Source organism: Diadema antillarum, unplaced genomic scaffold (assembly GCF_040938485.1).
Source record: "Diadema antillarum isolate AM-2024a unplaced genomic scaffold, OU_Dant_1.0 seq00000626_RagTag, whole genome shotgun sequence".
Lineage (NCBI taxonomy): Eukaryota > Metazoa > Echinodermata > Echinoidea > Diadematoida > Diadematidae > Diadema > Diadema antillarum.
The window spans coordinates 12,765-29,891 of NW_027271547.1; the positions used below are offsets into that span (position 1 = coordinate 12,765).

The 17,127-nt window shown below is 40.7% G+C and overlaps 1 protein-coding gene across 1 annotated transcript; it reads left to right on the plus strand.

Moving 5' to 3' along the window:
• The first annotated feature begins 8,624 nt into the window (after window positions 1-8,624).
• Window positions 8,625-17,025, plus strand: LOC139736140 (arylsulfatase-like). Its single transcript, XM_071646871.1, has 6 exons — window positions 8,625-8,974; window positions 9,626-9,775; window positions 10,988-11,100; window positions 14,091-14,313; window positions 14,849-15,013; window positions 15,893-17,025. Exons 1-6 carry the CDS (start codon window positions 8,671-8,673, stop codon window positions 16,594-16,596), a joined length of 1,659 nt encoding a protein of 552 aa, XP_071502972.1. The 5' UTR covers window positions 8,625-8,670; the 3' UTR covers window positions 16,597-17,025.
• The last annotated feature ends 102 nt before the right edge of the window (window positions 17,026-17,127 follow it).

A 17,127-nucleotide genomic window follows, 5' to 3' on the forward strand; every position in this document is an offset into this window, starting at 1 on the left:
GTAAGGTCGTATCACGGGGGAAAGTGTGGGTCCCACACTTTTATCGGACGACGTATTTTTGCATTTCTCAGCCATTTCTAGACCAATTTTTGTCAAACAAACTTTGAATTCCCCATAAATTTCAATGCTCTTTCATATTTCATAAGTAGTTTCTCATTATCTTGCCAAAAAATTTCATCCCGACGTGCCATCATCAACCAAAACAGGACCTTCCCTTTAAGTATACACTCCGAATGCAGTACAGTACCTTGCATCAACATTACAATGCCGCTGTTGTGATTTGGTTTCCAGATGAACAGTTAGTCCAAAAAAAAAAAATGATGCACTTATCATATAAAACGGTCCTCCCTCCCCCTAATAATAATAATAATAATAATAATAATAATAATAATAATAAAAGTAATGATAATAATAATAATAATAATAATATTATTATTATTAATAATAATAAGAATAATGATAATAATAATGAAATATTTGAACATTATTATATGTATGGTCAGCTGAGGTCTTTTTCTGTCATATGACAACAAAACGTCTAAAAACATTTCATGTTTAGGTGAGCACTGCCCACTTTTGTAAAGGACAAGAAAAATAGGCTGCGCAGGAAATCACGATCCAGTCAGTTGGCGTTGGTTGTACCTGTGCCTGCAAGTTTAAGGCTAGGAAATGAGGGATGAATGGTTAGATATGGAGCAAAATACCTAAACGCTCTGTCACTTTTTCCGGGTAAGCTACGCGGACTTGTTGCGAGTAGGAATTTTCCAGCACGCAGATGTTGGCGAGTTCCGTACTTGCGTCTTACCTGCTACACGCGTGCTACTTACCTGCTACTTGCGTGTACTCCGTGTGACCTGCGTGAGAGCTTTGAAACCGATCCGTTTTCAGTTACGAGCGACATGCGGGAGCTGCGAAGTAGCTGCGTTACAGCTGCGAAATACCCTCGTATGAGTTGCCTTCGAGGTGCTGCCGCTAAGGGCCTCCTTCTGGCGCTCTACGTGTACCTCCGCGGGCAACCCCCGCGACTCACGTGGAACGAGTTCTGCATGCTCAAGGCCTTGTCACACTTTGTCTGGGAAAGCATTGCGGGTTGATTTGCGGGGAACCATTTTTGCGACCCGGACCTCCCAGCAGTTGGCCCGCACCTGACAGTATATAGTGCGTATCTCCACAGCAGTTACACGGAGGTGCGCACGAAAGTCTGATTTACCCGCAGCCAAGTTTTGAGCATGACCAAAACTTTTCCGGATGAGTCGCGGGGATTGCCGGCAGAGGTCCACACAGAACATCAGCAGGAGGTCCGTAGCTGCCGCAAGTCACAGGCAGTTGACCCGCTTGAAGTACGTAAGTTGCCCGTGGATCTATGCTTTTGCGCTGGAAGAGCGTGTCATCTGCATGACATTCAGTGGGACATCATTCTGCCATATCAAATTCCTTCAGAGGAATTCCATCACCGAGTTGTCAGCCCTCACTCGCCACCATGCGCCTACATGCTGGTCAAACGGAATGGACGTAAGCAGAGCGTAAGTAGCACGTGTCCAGGAGGTAAGACGCATGCGAAACTCGCCCAAATCCTTTCCCACCTGCAAAAACTGTCCTGCGTGCTCGAAAATCTCCACACGCATCAAGCCCGCGTATCTTGCCCGTAAAGATGCATGTAACAGGGCCAAAACTTGGCTGCGGGTAAAGAGGACTTGCATGCGCAACTCCGGGTAACTACGGGTGAGATACGTGCTAGGTACACGCAAGGCTTGCCCGGAAAGGTGTGACACGGCCTATAAGGAAGGACTTATGACAATGAAATACGCCTCCCGAAATTGTGGGGCCTAATTGTAACCTAAGTTTCCTGTCCTTTATGAAAAGGGACAGTGATCATTCAAGCATGAAACATCTTTGGACTTTCTGATGTCATATTTATGATAAATGAGACTTTAGGAGGTATCTTTATACCTATATTTTTTTTCAAAATTCCGACAAAAAATTCATTTTAGGGCCACTTTACAAGTGTACCGTTTTATTTGGGATGCCATTTCAACTACTCCGCTGCATGTACTGTAATTGACTGCCCACTGTGTGTTGTAAAGAATGTGTTAATGCTATCAGCAGGCTATTTTATCACACGTGAACAAAACAGAGTTAAAATGAATGAAAAGAATCGTTCTATATATCAATTAATATATTTTTTTTTCTGTTTCATACTAGATACAGCAGTCACATGGTGCGAATTTAGTGAGACTTGGTTGACAGTGCACGCAGACATTTCTGATATGCTGATAGATATCATTGTGGAAAGTTCTCATTCAAAGGAGATAATTATTTAGTTTAGATTCTCGTCTCTCATTGTAAAGATCCAATATAGACCTAATGGGAGAATCACACGATATGGTTGAGGTATGTCAGTCGCCATAGCGACATATCTAGTTGTTCATGTAATTGTTTGTATTATAGACTGTCTGTAATTTTACCTGTAATATGTGTACAGAGAGATATTGTGAAGCAGTTATATCAAACTGAATGTGCCTATATGATCCTGTATTCCCCTTTTCAAAAGAAAACATGAATAGGAAAAAATAAGATTATAAATGCATCTATCTTTTAAGAATAAAGCGTTCTGTCTAGCGCACAGATTCATTTATTTGAGAGATATTCCAAACAATGGTATAAGGAAACGAAATTGTTAGAGTGCAAATTAAACGTACGCGAAAGAGAGGAAAGGATGTGACGATAAAATTAGAATGAATGAGAAGTTAGAAAAAAACATTTTAGACGGAAAGGTAGGGAAAGACAAGAAAATGAAAGGAATGAAGGCTATCGGATGCAGATTGCTGCAGATAGCTGCAGCTGACGGAGGATCATAGTTTCCTTCTACATGTATTTGGTGAAAGCTGAGTTCAAAAAGGTGAACAAGCGAACGAGTGGAAATCTGTTCCACCTACATTCGAAATTACCAGCATTTTGTCAAACTGGTTACGATTGCTGTCTCCAATTTCTTGTTTATGTTGTTAGCAACCACTTATCAGATAACACGAAAATCTAAAGTCTTAACTCACAAGAGTTTGAAACGAATAAACAAATACATCATGGAAGGGTCAGTTTTTCAGATTCGGGTGTCAATTTCACGCCGTGACGCATTTTGATGGCAATCAAATCCCCGATGAAGATATCAGGACCTGCGAGTGACTGTTTGCTTTGGGTTTTTTTGTTCTCTCTCTCTCTGTTTGTTGATTGGTAAAAGGGTGTAACACTATTGGTATCCAGCTACCGTTGGTGTCACTCTTTCAGGAAGTAGCTGTAAGCTTTTGTTTGTTTGTTGTTGTTGTTTCTGGTTAGTTTCCGGCGTATTTCTCCAGTATCGTATTCTCAAACACAGAAATTCATTCGCTTATACCGAGGGGGTGCTTAAGGGTTAAGACAATCCCGTCCCCTTGAGCGAAAAATAGGAAGTACTGCGTAATCATGCAGGAATAGGTTTTAAGTGCAGTTGCTTTTCTGGTGAAACTATATCTTTTAGTACAAAATTGTACTGTCTATTGTTGTTTTTTGTTTTTGTTTTTTTTTGTAATGAAACCATGAATTTCCAGTATGGTAAAGCCAGACAAAATCAATCGACTGGTTTTCAACTACGGAGTAGTGTTTCCTGACCTGAGCAAGTTAATGGAAAGTAGATGATTATGAAAGTGTCAAATGCTCACCGCCTTAACTTCAAACTTTGAAATCAAACTGTGGGTTTTTGAGACTTTAATTATGCGATTAGGCCTATTTCACTGTCCCATATACGCAAAGTTCAAAACGTGCTAAATCAGTTCTTCTTTCTAAGTAATATGACTCGAGGTCAAAACTTCCTGTTTTAATTTATATCACTCTATTATGGAAAACCAAAGAGTTCTGATATGGGACATTAGTAATACTCAGTGGCGGATCCAGGCTAAGGCCTAGTGCCCCCCCCCCCCTCAAAAAAAAAAAGATGGAAAAAAGACAAAAATTGTTATCAAGTTATCATGCCTCCTGAGTTAGCTCTTGATGTGTGTGTAATAGATCTCGCTTACGTTTAATTGGAAGAAAAACCCAGTAGTGTGGATTGGGGGAGACTTTAATGTCCCAGACATTGATTGGAACGTCCCATGTCGCAAACCGGGTCCTGAGTGCAATTACCCTGCAGAACTAACGAATGAACTACTCAGTTTGTTAGATGATTTCTCTCTCGTTCAGTTAGCACATGAACCGAATCACAATCATCAAACTAAATCATTGAGTGTTCAAAACATTTTAAACCTTCTGTGTGTTTCAAATCCAAGCTGCTTCCAGCCTTTGAAGACAGAGCCTGGAATATCAGACCATTTTAAGATAATTGCTGATGCAAGCACAAGACCATGTACACAGAGGTCCGAACGCAGAAGGATCTTTCACTGGCACAAAGCAAATGTGGAAGGCCTTAAAGAGGACCTCACCCAGTTTCGAACCAAACTTGAGGGTAACTACAACCAGTCATCTGTAAACGAGAATTGGGAGGGATTCAAATCTACACTTTTGGACTCTGTGCATAGAAACGTACCCTCATCAATCAAATCATCCAGATTTAATCTTCCATGGCTGTCAAGACCCCTGCAACGATTAATTAGGAAAAAGAATAGAGCTTTCTACACTGCTAAATCTACCAACTGTGAACGACAGTGGAAGCGATATAAGTCGCTAAGGAAGGAAGTCCAACGTAATCTAAGAAAAGCAGAGCAGGAATATCTCTCGACAACCATTTTTGAATCTTTACAGACTAATGTCAAGAAGTTCTGGTCATTTGTGAAACACCGTAGACGGGAATCATGTGGCATCCCAGCCCTAGTTAGCAACGGATCCCTGGTTAGTAGTGCAATTGATAAAGCAGAGGTACTTAGCAGGCAGTACCGATCTGTCTTCACCAAAGAAGACACATCCTCCATTCCTTCTCTAGGACAGAGTCCTTACCCAGCCTTGCCAGATTTAGAAATAAGCACTAATGGAATAACAAAACTTTTGAAGGATCTCAAGGTTAACAAAGCTCCTGGTCCTGATGGAATCAGCCCCTATGTGCTGCAGATGTGCGCAGAGGAGATTTCTCCAATTCTCCAAATCATTTTCACACAGAGTATTGAAACCGGGAAACTCCCTAAAGATTGGAAAAAAGCCAACATTTCAGCAATTTTCAAAAAAGGCTGTAAAACAGATGCTGCAAACTATAGACCAATCTCCCTCACCTCGGCTGTCTGCAAAATACTTGAGCATATCATCTACCGACATGTCATGAATCATCTCGAAGAGTTTAATATTCTAAGTGACAATCAGCACGGCTTCAGAGCACGAAGATCATGCGAAACTCAACTATTGTCCACAATACACCACATATTAGATGGAACCGACAGCACAAAACAAGTGGACGCAATAATATTAGATTTTGCTAAAGCCTTCGATAAGGTGCCTCATCAACGACTGCTCCGTAAATTAAAGTTTTATGGAGTAAGAGGCCCCCTTCTCTCCTGGATAACAGCTTTCCTTACTGACAGAGAGCAGTCTGTTGTCATCCAAGGCAAGTCTTCTAAACCCATCCATGTAGACTCTGGAGTCCCTCAGGGCACAGTATTGGGACCTCTCTTGTTTTTATGTTACATTAACGATCTGCCAAATGGTCTGACGTCCAGAGTTTGCCTCTTCGCAGATGACTGCCTCTTACTACGCCCCATTAAAGATACGAAGGATTGTATTGCACTTCAAAATGACCTTCACTCCCTAAAAACCTGGGAAAGAAAATGGCAGATGAATTTCAAGCCAGAGAAGTGTAATGTCATGCGATTCTCAAGGAAACGATCACCCGTCCTCCATCGCTATACACTCTCGGGCCACACCCTTAGAGAAACAAATCAGCATAAATACCTAGGAGTCACCCTCTCATCAGATATGAAGTGGAACAGTCACATAGATAATATCTCGGCAAAGGCCAACAGTGTTAATGGGTTCATCCAAAGAAATCTCAACAATGCCCCAACCCATGTAAAAACCCAAGCCTACAAGAGCTTAGTTCGACCTCATGTGGAATACTGCAGTTCTGTATGGTCCCCCACACAAAGAAAAACATCGATAAGATCGAGGCCGTTCAACGTCGAGCAGCTCGCATAATCACAGGAGACTTCAGTAATCACAGTTCTGTTTCTATTATGTTAAGGAACCTCAAACTACCCCTTCTCCAGCACAGAAGACAACTCAACAGCCTTGTCATGTTCCACAAAATCATTCACGACCATGTCGACCTAGACATCAATACCTTCTTGAGTTTCCAGAACTCTGTCATAAGCAAACGGATAAAAACTAGGAGCTGTAAACCTAAACAACTGGTGATTCCACGATCGAATTCCCAACCCCATCTATCCTCATATTTCCCCCAAATGGCAAGAGAGTGGAACAAATTGCCTGAAGAACTTACATCAATAACAAGCACAAATGCTTTCAAAACAGCTCTACAAAAGCATTTGCATTTGGACTAAACAACGCTCCAGTCACAGTCACGTTCTGAGTGATGCTCAACCTGAGCTTTTCAGAGTAACAGATCCAGATCCAGATCCAGACGTGATGCGTGACAAGAGCGTTCGCGTGATCGTTTTCAACCAGTGTTAATTTTCCAGACTTGAGGAAGTAAACTGAAGGTAGATACACATGTATCACTATGGTAAACCATGGAGTTCTGACATGGTATATCAGTATAGCTATCAACGAAATCAATCCACTGATTGTTTTCCTGTTACCAGTATAATGTCTGCTGAGTTAGCTCTTGATGTAGGCCTAAATGTATCTCGTTTTCCTGTTACGTGACAAAAGGGATGATTTCAAGGAGCACGCAAACAATTTGAGAAGGATGCCAATGTCGAAAAGAAAAATGGAATATTCCAACATTAGCATTTCAGTCTCCAAAAGATCGCAAAATGTGGGCGGGGTTCAGAAGCGTCGTCAGCTGTTCATGATAGTCGTTTTTAGTTAGGCGGTGATTTGCACACAAAAAAAATGACGTTTCTCGCTGTCCTTTTCCGCACTGACTGACACTGGGTCGTCATTTGCTCATGAATTGTTTTCGAAAATGTCTTGAAAGTTTCGTCATATTTCTCGCGATCTTCGTAAGACGTGCGCGCTGTGTGCAAAATCTGCGTGAAACACCAAACAGATCCCGAAAATTTGGTGAAAGTCTCGCGTATGTATCGCGAAATATTAGCAAAGCTCTTCCGATCATTTTACGACATATCCACGAATTATTCGCGTATCTATTGAGATATTCTCACCAACATTGTTTGGGGGCAAATCAGCACCCCTTAACGTCTGATCTCTATAAAGCTCGTGACCAAGGTGTCTGACCTCATAATGGCTTAATTTGATTTGATTTCAATTCATTTCATACTATTACGTTTTCTACAAATTAAAATCGAAGCATACATTTACGCATCAAACAATCATATGCTAAAAAATTCTAAAGACCCGTGTATAGAACGAAATGTTCGATCAATTCCACAGAATACACTTAAAATTACTCTAGAGTATGCACAAATCATATTTGAAAATTGAGGCAATGTGTGAGGGAACCTAGAGAAAATTAATTGCTTCTTGGGGTAGCTATAGGTCCTCAGAAAAAAAAAGTCGGCAAAATCACACACACGCACACAACAAGCGTGCGTACATACACGCGTACACAACAGAGAAATGAAAAGAACAGAAAGGAGAAGAGAACAATATATTGACTAGGGTACAACTCAAGACAGCTAGCTATCCTCATAGTGGTCAGATTTCGTCAAATCAAGGATGTACTAGAAGCGCTAGCCTTTTTTAGTACCTCCTCGCACAAAGCAAAGATGGAAGTCTGTAATGCTGCTCTTATCTCTGCTCAACTCCCACGCTCACAGTGGTAGTGCCAGTTGACTTGAAGCATATGATGGCGACAGTAAGCGTTGTTGGTTTTTTTTTTTTCATTCCAGCAAGAACTTTCAATGAAGTAGTCAAAACGTTAGTCATTGTTTTGCTTTTGTACCATGACAATGCACATTCATGTCGAAGAAGAAACTGCTCTGTATCCAACCGGAAATGTAATTGTTTAAAGGACACATAGTTTGGAAAGCGACCCGATATTATTGATGTGAAATATATAAAAACCTTTAGGGAATGAAGCATGCTCTTCTTAATTTGTGGAAACTGACCGTTACCTACAATTGTCATGATTACACTATAGAGAAACAGATAGATAGATAGATAGATAGATAGATAGATGATAATATAGATGGACAGAGAGAGAGGGAGGAAGTGAAAGAAAGAGAAACCAATCAAAGTGCCTGGTTTTATCACGTGATCGAAAGTTTGTTCGCACTGTATCGTCGGTGATGGCGTCCTTTCAAACAAATCATGGCAGGAAACTTAAAGTAACAATGAATTCGGGTACCAGCATTTCCGTTAATCAAAGATTGTGTTGAAATCATGCCCATATGCTGTAGAGTATGGGGAGGTGTTTTCCCATATCACTTCTTTAAAAGAACAAATAAACGAGCAAGGAAACAGTTTCCGCCGCTCCTAGCAAAACAAATGCTTATATACTCCAGCTGAGACACGAATTCGGCACAGAATATATCTGAGAGCTATAGAGAGAGAGAGAGAGCAAAGATTTGATCCACGATGAAGACAGCTGCAGTGCTAGCACTCATCTTGTCCGTAGTAGCCTCCACATTGGCCTTGTTTCCCTTCCGAAGACCATTTCACCATTGGCCTCCACGCGTAGGTCGCAATAGAGATGTCGACGACCAGCCCAACGTGGTTCTCCTCGTCGCTGATGACATGGGCGTCGGTGACCTGATGTCGTACGGCCATCCGACACAAGAATTTGGGTTCATCGACCACATGGCGGCCAATGGATTGAGGTTCACCAATGGGTACGTCGGCGACTCCGTCTGCACCCCAAGCCGTTCGGCCATCATGACAGGTTGGTTGATGGGATTAAAACAAAAACACTCCTAGAGTCGCTCACATTTCGTTCTCTCTTTTCTTGTTCTCTTTTTCTCTCTGCATCAATGTGCCTCAATCCAATTCAGTTCAATTCAATTCAATTAATTTCAATTCAATTCTTTTCAATTCAATTCAATTAATTTCAAATCAATTCATTTCAATTCAATTCAATTCAATTCATTCAGTTCAAACATATTTTCATCGTTATATATTTCAGTTGTTAACAAAAACATAACATACACTTCACTTTCTTGTACTACTCTCTCTCTCTCTTTCTCTGTGGTCCTGAATATGGGGGGGGGGGGGGGGGGAAGGGAGGGAAACACAATAGTTCTCACCCTCAACATTCCCACAGGATAAAGAGTTATATACAGTATTCAAAGTGACTTGCCCCTTTGATATTATTGATAGTGATCCTGTTGAGAGAATCTCTTGAAATCTCGAATGATACATTGTTGGAACGAAAATATAAATGAATGAATATGGAGAAGGTGCCCAAAGAGTTTTCAGGTTTTCTTTCTCTCAAACTGCTTACTTTGACTTCGAATTTTCACATCCTTCTCATTCCTGTTCATCCCATTCCTCCGAAGAATTATCAACTATTTCATTATCTTCCCTTTTTGTAAAGGTCGTCTGCCAATTCGCATCGGCACATACGGTGAGACTCGTGTTTTCCTGCCTTGGACCACGACCGGACTGCCGAAGAGTGAAATCACCATCGCTGAAGCTATGAAGTCGGCTGGCTACGAAACGGGCATGGTTGGAAAATGGCATCTCGGTAAGAGGACGCTTTCATTTGACAAAGTTTGCAGTGTGTCGATATTATGGTAACACAGCTGTAAAATGATTTCCATCCTATTAAGATAATGATAATGCCGAAATTTGCTGCCTGAGCATAGTTCTACAGAGTAGTTCATAGTGTTTATATGAGTTCTCAAGGTCTGATGGGCAAAATGTCAGTTCATTCAATTTCAAGTTGATTTATTTCATTTTCAACAAATACAATCAGGAGCACAATGAAATTTTCGCATATCATAGAGATAATGTCATGAAATCGGTACAACAGTTTGATGAACATAATAGCATGCAATAAAGACACAGGTAAATTATTAACAGAGATACAAATAATTGTGATATCATTATGGTAAAGTCAGAAACAAAACTGCTGGGAACCAAGGGAACTGCTAAAAAGCAGAGCTTGTAATATGAAGTCCCCTCATAAAAAAGGTGGAAATATAACATTTAACATTGCCTCGTGAGCCAGCCAGGAATCATGGTTTAAAGGCATTCCACACTTGAAGAAGTAAAAGATAAGTAATGAGAACAAACGTCAAAAATCCTACACTACGGATGATCAAGGTGCCCATCGTTTGGTATTCAAACGATTATTGTTAGCACGTGGCAATGTTAAGTCAACATTTTGGTGTCCGCATTTTTTTCTCACTAGAACTGTCCTTAGCCCAGCGTACATCATTACATTCACGTTCAGTAGTTTAATTGCATGCAAGGTCTATGAAATATTGCTAAATACTTGTGTTTTTTTTTCTTTTTAGATCTTTAAGAATTGCTAAAACTCATGTCAAAATGCTTCTACCTTTGCTTTTGCTCTCCTGAGAGGAACATTTGCTAAATTGTCATTGTTTTAAAAAATGCTCATTAGATGCTGCTGTTTTGCTAGCTTTTTCTTGAGGTATATACCTTGAGATACATAGTTTTTGGTAAAAAAAAATTCCATCAGAGAATCAATATCGCAAAAGAACAGTGAACAGACTATGCATCACTATCACATGAATTTTCATTATCATCCAGTTGTTATATTAAATTGTTATACAGTTATCATTATTATCATTACTATAATAACGATGATGAGGATGATAAAATAATGGTATTTTACAGGCAATTATTATTATCACCATCATCGTCATCATGGTCGTCGCCCTCTTTATTGTCACATCATTCTCAAACTTAATTTTTACTCTCTTGGTGGTAGGTATCAACGAGAACAGCCCTGATGACGGAGCCCATCTCCCATACAACCACGGCTTCGACTTCGTCGGCCACAACCTTCCCTTCACCAACAGCTGGAAGTGTGACGACACTGGGGTGAGAGTTCCGTTTTTTTGTGTGTGTGTGATTTGATTTGATTCCTGCATTTCTTTTTCATACAAAGTCAGAACACAAAATCAGTTAAACAAAGATGTTGAGTTATAATGCTTGAACAGAGGATATATACATAGAAGCAGGTAAATGGTTGACTTTAATGTACAGCTCTATTTCTTTTTAGACAATACAAGATAGAGACTGGTTAATGTTTTTTAACGCGTTTCCACGTCCCTGCTAACAACAAGAGACAAATCAGGCGAACATGTTTAACAGAAATGCGGGAGACAGTTATCATACGCATATGTTTCACGAGTTGTTTTTACTGAAACTGACTAATTGCCCTTCATCGACATGAATAAACACCGATTATTCACTGTTTTAGTAGTAACCATGATAAAGATACGAAATATAATAAAAAGTCATGGGTATACATACTCTGGCTAGTGGCATGCATGCCATTGTTTGGTGAAAACACAATCTTGACAAAGATTAGTAAATAAGGAAATAAAGGAATAGAACCAGCACTGGCTGTCGAGCGGAAGCTCGGTGGTCTAGTAGACACGACGCCTGTCCAGTAATCAGGAGATCGTTGGTTCGAATCCACCCCGAGTGTCATTCCATCGATGTTTTATCAAAGCTTCTACTAAAACACTTACATATATATTTCTTAGTTTTCATCTAAATGAGGTGTTTTTTCGGCTAAAGTTTGCTAGGGCATTAGAGATATGCGTATTTAAATTATACATGCTTGTAAAACTGTTTGTCTATCAGTCAGTCGGTGTATTTGTATCATTTTTTATTTTGCTTGCCGGTGTTCTAAGTGTTTTTTTTACCGAAATTGTGAAGAGCGAGGCCAAGGAATCTACCCTTGACTTCTTGTACTGCATTCGTTTGTGGAAATATGTAGAGAGAGGCGTGTTACATCTGATTATTCAGATGAGCTTTTCAGACCCAGTCGGTGACGAATCAAATCGTCTTTCAAATTCAGAAAGAATATACTGTATCTGTTGGTGTGTACATTTTCAAGACCGGATGAAAATATATGTCTTGTTTAGCATACTGCCGGAAGAAATAAAAGTTAAACAGTTTATGTCTCATAATTAAAGTAGCGGACGGTGATTTGGCTCAGTCGATAGCGTCTCTGCCTCCAGATCCAAAGGACCTGGGTTCGATTCCCGAGTCGCACTCAGCAATGTTGTGGGCAAGCATTCTGCCCCCTCTATAAACGTAAGAGACAAAACACCCTGTCCCTCGGATAGGACATTAAATAGAGGTCCCGTGTGTGAATTACTAGCCACCACTCACTCATGTCAAAGATTCCACTTCAATCATTCATTCATCGAAAAGAGCAGGGTGCTATCCCGGTGAAGTGATCCACCTAACTATATACCCACAAAAGAAAATGGGCGAAAGATGCCGCTCCTCGTGGTTCGCCCAAGGTGACTAGCAATATTTAGCGAACGGCATCAACTGGGCACATTGTGCAGTACGCTCGAATGAATGAATGAATGAATGAATAAATGAATGAATGAATGAATGAATGAATGAATGAATGAATGAATGAATGAATGCATGAATGAATGAATGAATGAATGAATGAATGAATGGACGAAAGAATGAATGAGTAATTAAAGTGAAACGAATGCGTTTGCTTGGATGGCAAACATGACCACATATACAATCTTTGATGTTTTTGTGTCTCTGTGTGTAATTGAGTCTTCTGTCTTGAGCACATTTCTGTAGCAAAAAATGCTGACAACTGTTATGCCAATTATGACGGCGTACACTGAAGTCTGTTGTCCACAAGCTGTTGATTTTCATTACGCATTAAATAAGATTTTATATGCATTATTCTTTGTATTCCCTTCGAGCTACGATGAGTCCATTTCAACATACCCCCTGATTACAAATGTTGATAAAGAGGGCAACACTTTATCAAAAACAACGACAGCGAAAATGCTAGTAATTCCCTGTGGGCATTGGTATGGAGTATAATCAATTCGTACAGAAAGGAATCTCGGAGATATAATGCGAGAAGAAACAGTTATGTAACGGTTTACAAATCTAACTCTATATTAGGGTAGGATATTCGGACTTCGATAAACCAACCTTCAGTAGTTTGCTCGCTAGCCTGCGTCCACTCCTGTGGACTTCTTCAGGCCAAGAAGTCCTGCAGAAGTCCTGCAGAAGTCCACAGGAGTGGACGCAAGCTAACCAGCAAACTACTAAAGGTTGGTTGAAGCCTGAATCTCCTATTGTATCATTTGTATGCTCTCCCGAACTGTTGAAAGTCTTAATTCTGCATCAAATCTATCTCTATCTCCGTTAGTGAGCAGCATTTTGTACGTTCACACTATAGTGCAGAGTAATTATCCTAAGTTATGATCCCCTCCTCCTCCCCTTCCATCTCTTCCTTCCCTTCCCCCTCCTCCCACGCCTTCCCTCCCTCTCCCCCTCCCCCCTCCCCCACGTGTTATTAGGATTCTCACTCTGTGTTGATGAAATAATGAAATCAAATTTCTGGAAAAAGCAACAACAAGACTTTTTAAAAGCATTATCTACCATATGCAGATAAAAAAAACCCCCAGGTTTAGTGATTCAAATTAGTTCTGAAATGTGAGTTAGGGATAGAAACAACCAATGTAGAAATGTTTATCAGTATAACCGGTGTTAAGTATTCTAAATATACAAAATGTGAACAATAGCTTTATCAAAAATTGTTTCTAGAATAAACCGTCTACAGCGTACAGTTATAGCTTATCGAGAAAAAATGGTGATACGTGTATCTTCATATATTTTAGGCTTTATACGAAATCTTTATATGGTAGGATGTTTTATAATACAACTGACCTATACACATATGCATCAAACTGTGATAAATCGAACATTTCTTTAAAATCACCGTTCCCAGTGGTTAACAGTGGCTTTAAGAAAGGTTCTATCAACAGAACAAAATACAATTCCGCCCTTACGTTTGTTTCGGCCAATAGCTTCACTTGGACTTCCCCAATACCCAAGCCTGCTACCTGTACTACAACGCCACCCTCCTGGCTCAACCGTACCAACACAAGGGCTTGACTCAACTCTTCACCAACGACGCCGTAGACTTCGTCAGAGACAACCGGGACAGTCCGTTCTTCCTCTATGTCGCCTTCGCTCACATGCACACCAGTCTCTTCTCCGACACCGAGTTCGAATGCACGTCTCGTCGTGGTAAGCCAAATAGTAAAGCTGTCCGGTGATGGTGAAAAGGAACAATATTTGTGTCATATTCATAACGTAATCATCAATAAATGGTCAATCAACGGAGAAAGAATGATATTAGATTCTTAACAGCTGTATATTTGCAAAGTTACCTGTCACACTTTTCCTTAAAAAAAAAATGAATTTAAATGTTTAAGCTTCTACCAACCTTTAATTGTAGTGGGCAAGCTTTCGTCCTACTCCTGAGGACTTTCTCAAGCCTTATGCAGTCCTCAGGAGTACAGGACGAAAGCTTGCTCACTTCAATTAAAGGTTGGTAGAAGCTTAAACATTTAAATTTATTGTCATCCCCAGCCAATGAAAGTTTTTAGTATCGAAAATAAGAATAATCAAAAAGTTAAAACTTTCTCCTGCAGGTAAATCCCTCATGGAATGCACCCTTCGGATGAAACAGTTGCAGCTGATATATTATGTATAAATATGTTTTAGATGCAAGATTTGCGCGGCAAAAAGTCGGAACGTTGCGCTTGCTTTTTCATTCCAGGTCGCTACGGAGACAATCTCCGAGAGTTGCACGATGCTGTGGAGAAGATCGTCACAGCGCTTGAGGACAACGACGTCGATGACAACACCGTCGTCTTCTTCATCTCCGACCACGGCCCTCATCGGGAGTACTGTCTGGAGGGAGGTGACGCGAATGTATTCCAAGGTAAAAGGCAGCACGGTGCATGGATAGGCAGAAAACGAATTGTCACTTTTTTCATGTTATTTTACTTTTCTGTCCAGGAATAACAAACAATGGCGGCGGTTAAATGAATCCGAAAGTACACAAAACACGACAACAAAAAACAAAAATGACAACAAACTATGCCTGAGGATACCTGATAGTACTTTCTATACATACCTGAAGGTTTGGTGCTGTAATTATGAGTACAATCTATTACAAAAATGAAAACGTCTCGTCGTTCATTACGTGTCATTTCCCACATTTCCCCGAATGTTTACTTGGTTTTTTTTTTTGTCTTTTATTGTACCTTGCCATGTTCACATCTTTCTCTGCACAAAAGCTAGTGACTCAGTATCAAGTTCATCCTCTCTGTTGTCTTGTCAAGATAGGTTGACTTTGCTAATATATAATTTGTATCGTCGTAATCGAAAAGTAAAATGGGACGACTCATAAAAATAGACAATTGTAATTAAAGCAATGCTGCTGGTGCTATTGGAAAGGAAGGTGAGCAACTATAATGGTGCTGATAATGTTAAACATGGTGCTATAATGTTATTGTGTAGCCACCATTAATGTTGTTACCAATATCACCATTGTTATTGTCATTTAAATAAGATTTCTAAATAGAAATTGTAGTGGAAGTAGCGGAAACACTTCTACCTTGTTGCAGTACAACTGTATCATCTTTGCCATCATCATTGTCAGAGTTCATTGTTTGAAAAAATTAGCATCATAGGCAGCGTTACGAAAATCGCTTTTATTCATATTCCTTTTCCTATATGAAAATAATCTAATGCCATAATTTTCAATCACCTTTTTGATTGGATTTGTGTTGATCTTTTGAATTCTTGCTCCGGGCAGGTGGGAAGTCGCTCTCCTGGGAGGGTGGACATCGCATTCCTTACATCGTCTATTGGCCAGAGATGGTCCGTCCAGGAGTCTCCAACGAGCTGGTCACGTCCATGGATATCATAGTCACGGCCGCGGACTTAGCGGGGACCAGCCTCCCGTGTGACCGCATCTACGACGGGAAGAACATCAAAGACGTCATCCTGGACGGCTTCTCTTCTCCTCACGAGGCGTTCTTCTACTACTGCAAGGACACACTGATGGCTGCCCGAGTCGGGCAGTACAAGGCCCACTACCGCACACAACGAGTCCGCTCGCAGTCCGAGTACGGCGAAAGGTGCGATGGGGGATTCCCCCTCGAAGACTATTTCGACTGCAACGAGTGCGATGGCGACTGCGTGACTGTCCACGATGTGCCGCTTCTCTTCGACCTCTTCCGGGATCCCGGCGAAAACTACCCGCTCGATGTCAGCGGGTATGCCGATGAACTGGCTAATATTCAGCAGGCAGTGAACGCGCACAAGGCCGCTATGGTGAAAGGTACACCCCTCCTCGACCAATTCGACCACGACATCGTTCCCTGCTGCAATCAAGCTACCAACTGTGTCTGCAATTACGAGCAGAACCCTCAGCTTCCGGAATGCTACCAGTACCTCGTAGAAGTGGCTGCCCGTAACGCTGCCGCTGCCACAACCGCATCCAATTTGGCTAAATGATCTGGCATCGACTTTTGAGCATCATTCAGAAGCGACGTTTACTATCTAGTTAATAAGTCATGCAATACCTTAGGGTCATGATAACAATGTAGATCTGGTAACCATTGTTTCGGCTGATACCCCTTTCTTATCAAGGGAAACTGCACCCATGTCCCTCTGGCGTAAATTTATTGGCCCTTATAATGTTTAATTCTTGATGATAAAATCATAATGTATGTATGCCATAGTCGTAATCGAGATTATTTCGCCATACAACCACTCCTTGTCACACCTGTCTCGTGAGGCAGAGTCGTTTGCAATTGAGACTCTCAGTGAGTGTCTACCCTTTTATCGCAGCTTACATCAAGCTGAAAAAAAAATCACCTGTTTGTGACATTTTGAAATAATTATTCAAGATATATAGTACTGAGAGTTCGCGTGCTGTGCTCTTCAATTATTTTACATTAAAAAAATGTCCCGTTCTTCTGTGCTTTAAAGGTCTTGCCTCATCTCATTGGTATTGGATAGATGAATAAAAACACATGCATTCTA

Excerpts from the sequence above, each read along its gene's own strand:
- LOC139736140 (XM_071646871.1), top strand. The coding sequence starts at position 8,671 with ATGAAGACAGCTGCAGTGCTAGCACTCATCTTGTCCGTAGTAGCCTCC. Across the intron at positions 9,776-10,987 it reads GGTTGGAAAATGGCATCTCG|GTATCAACGAGAACAGCCCT; the intron begins GTAAGAGGACGC and ends TCTTGGTGGTAG. Across the intron at positions 14,314-14,848 it reads CGAATGCACGTCTCGTCGTG|GTCGCTACGGAGACAATCTC; the intron begins GTAAGCCAAATA and ends TTTTCATTCCAG.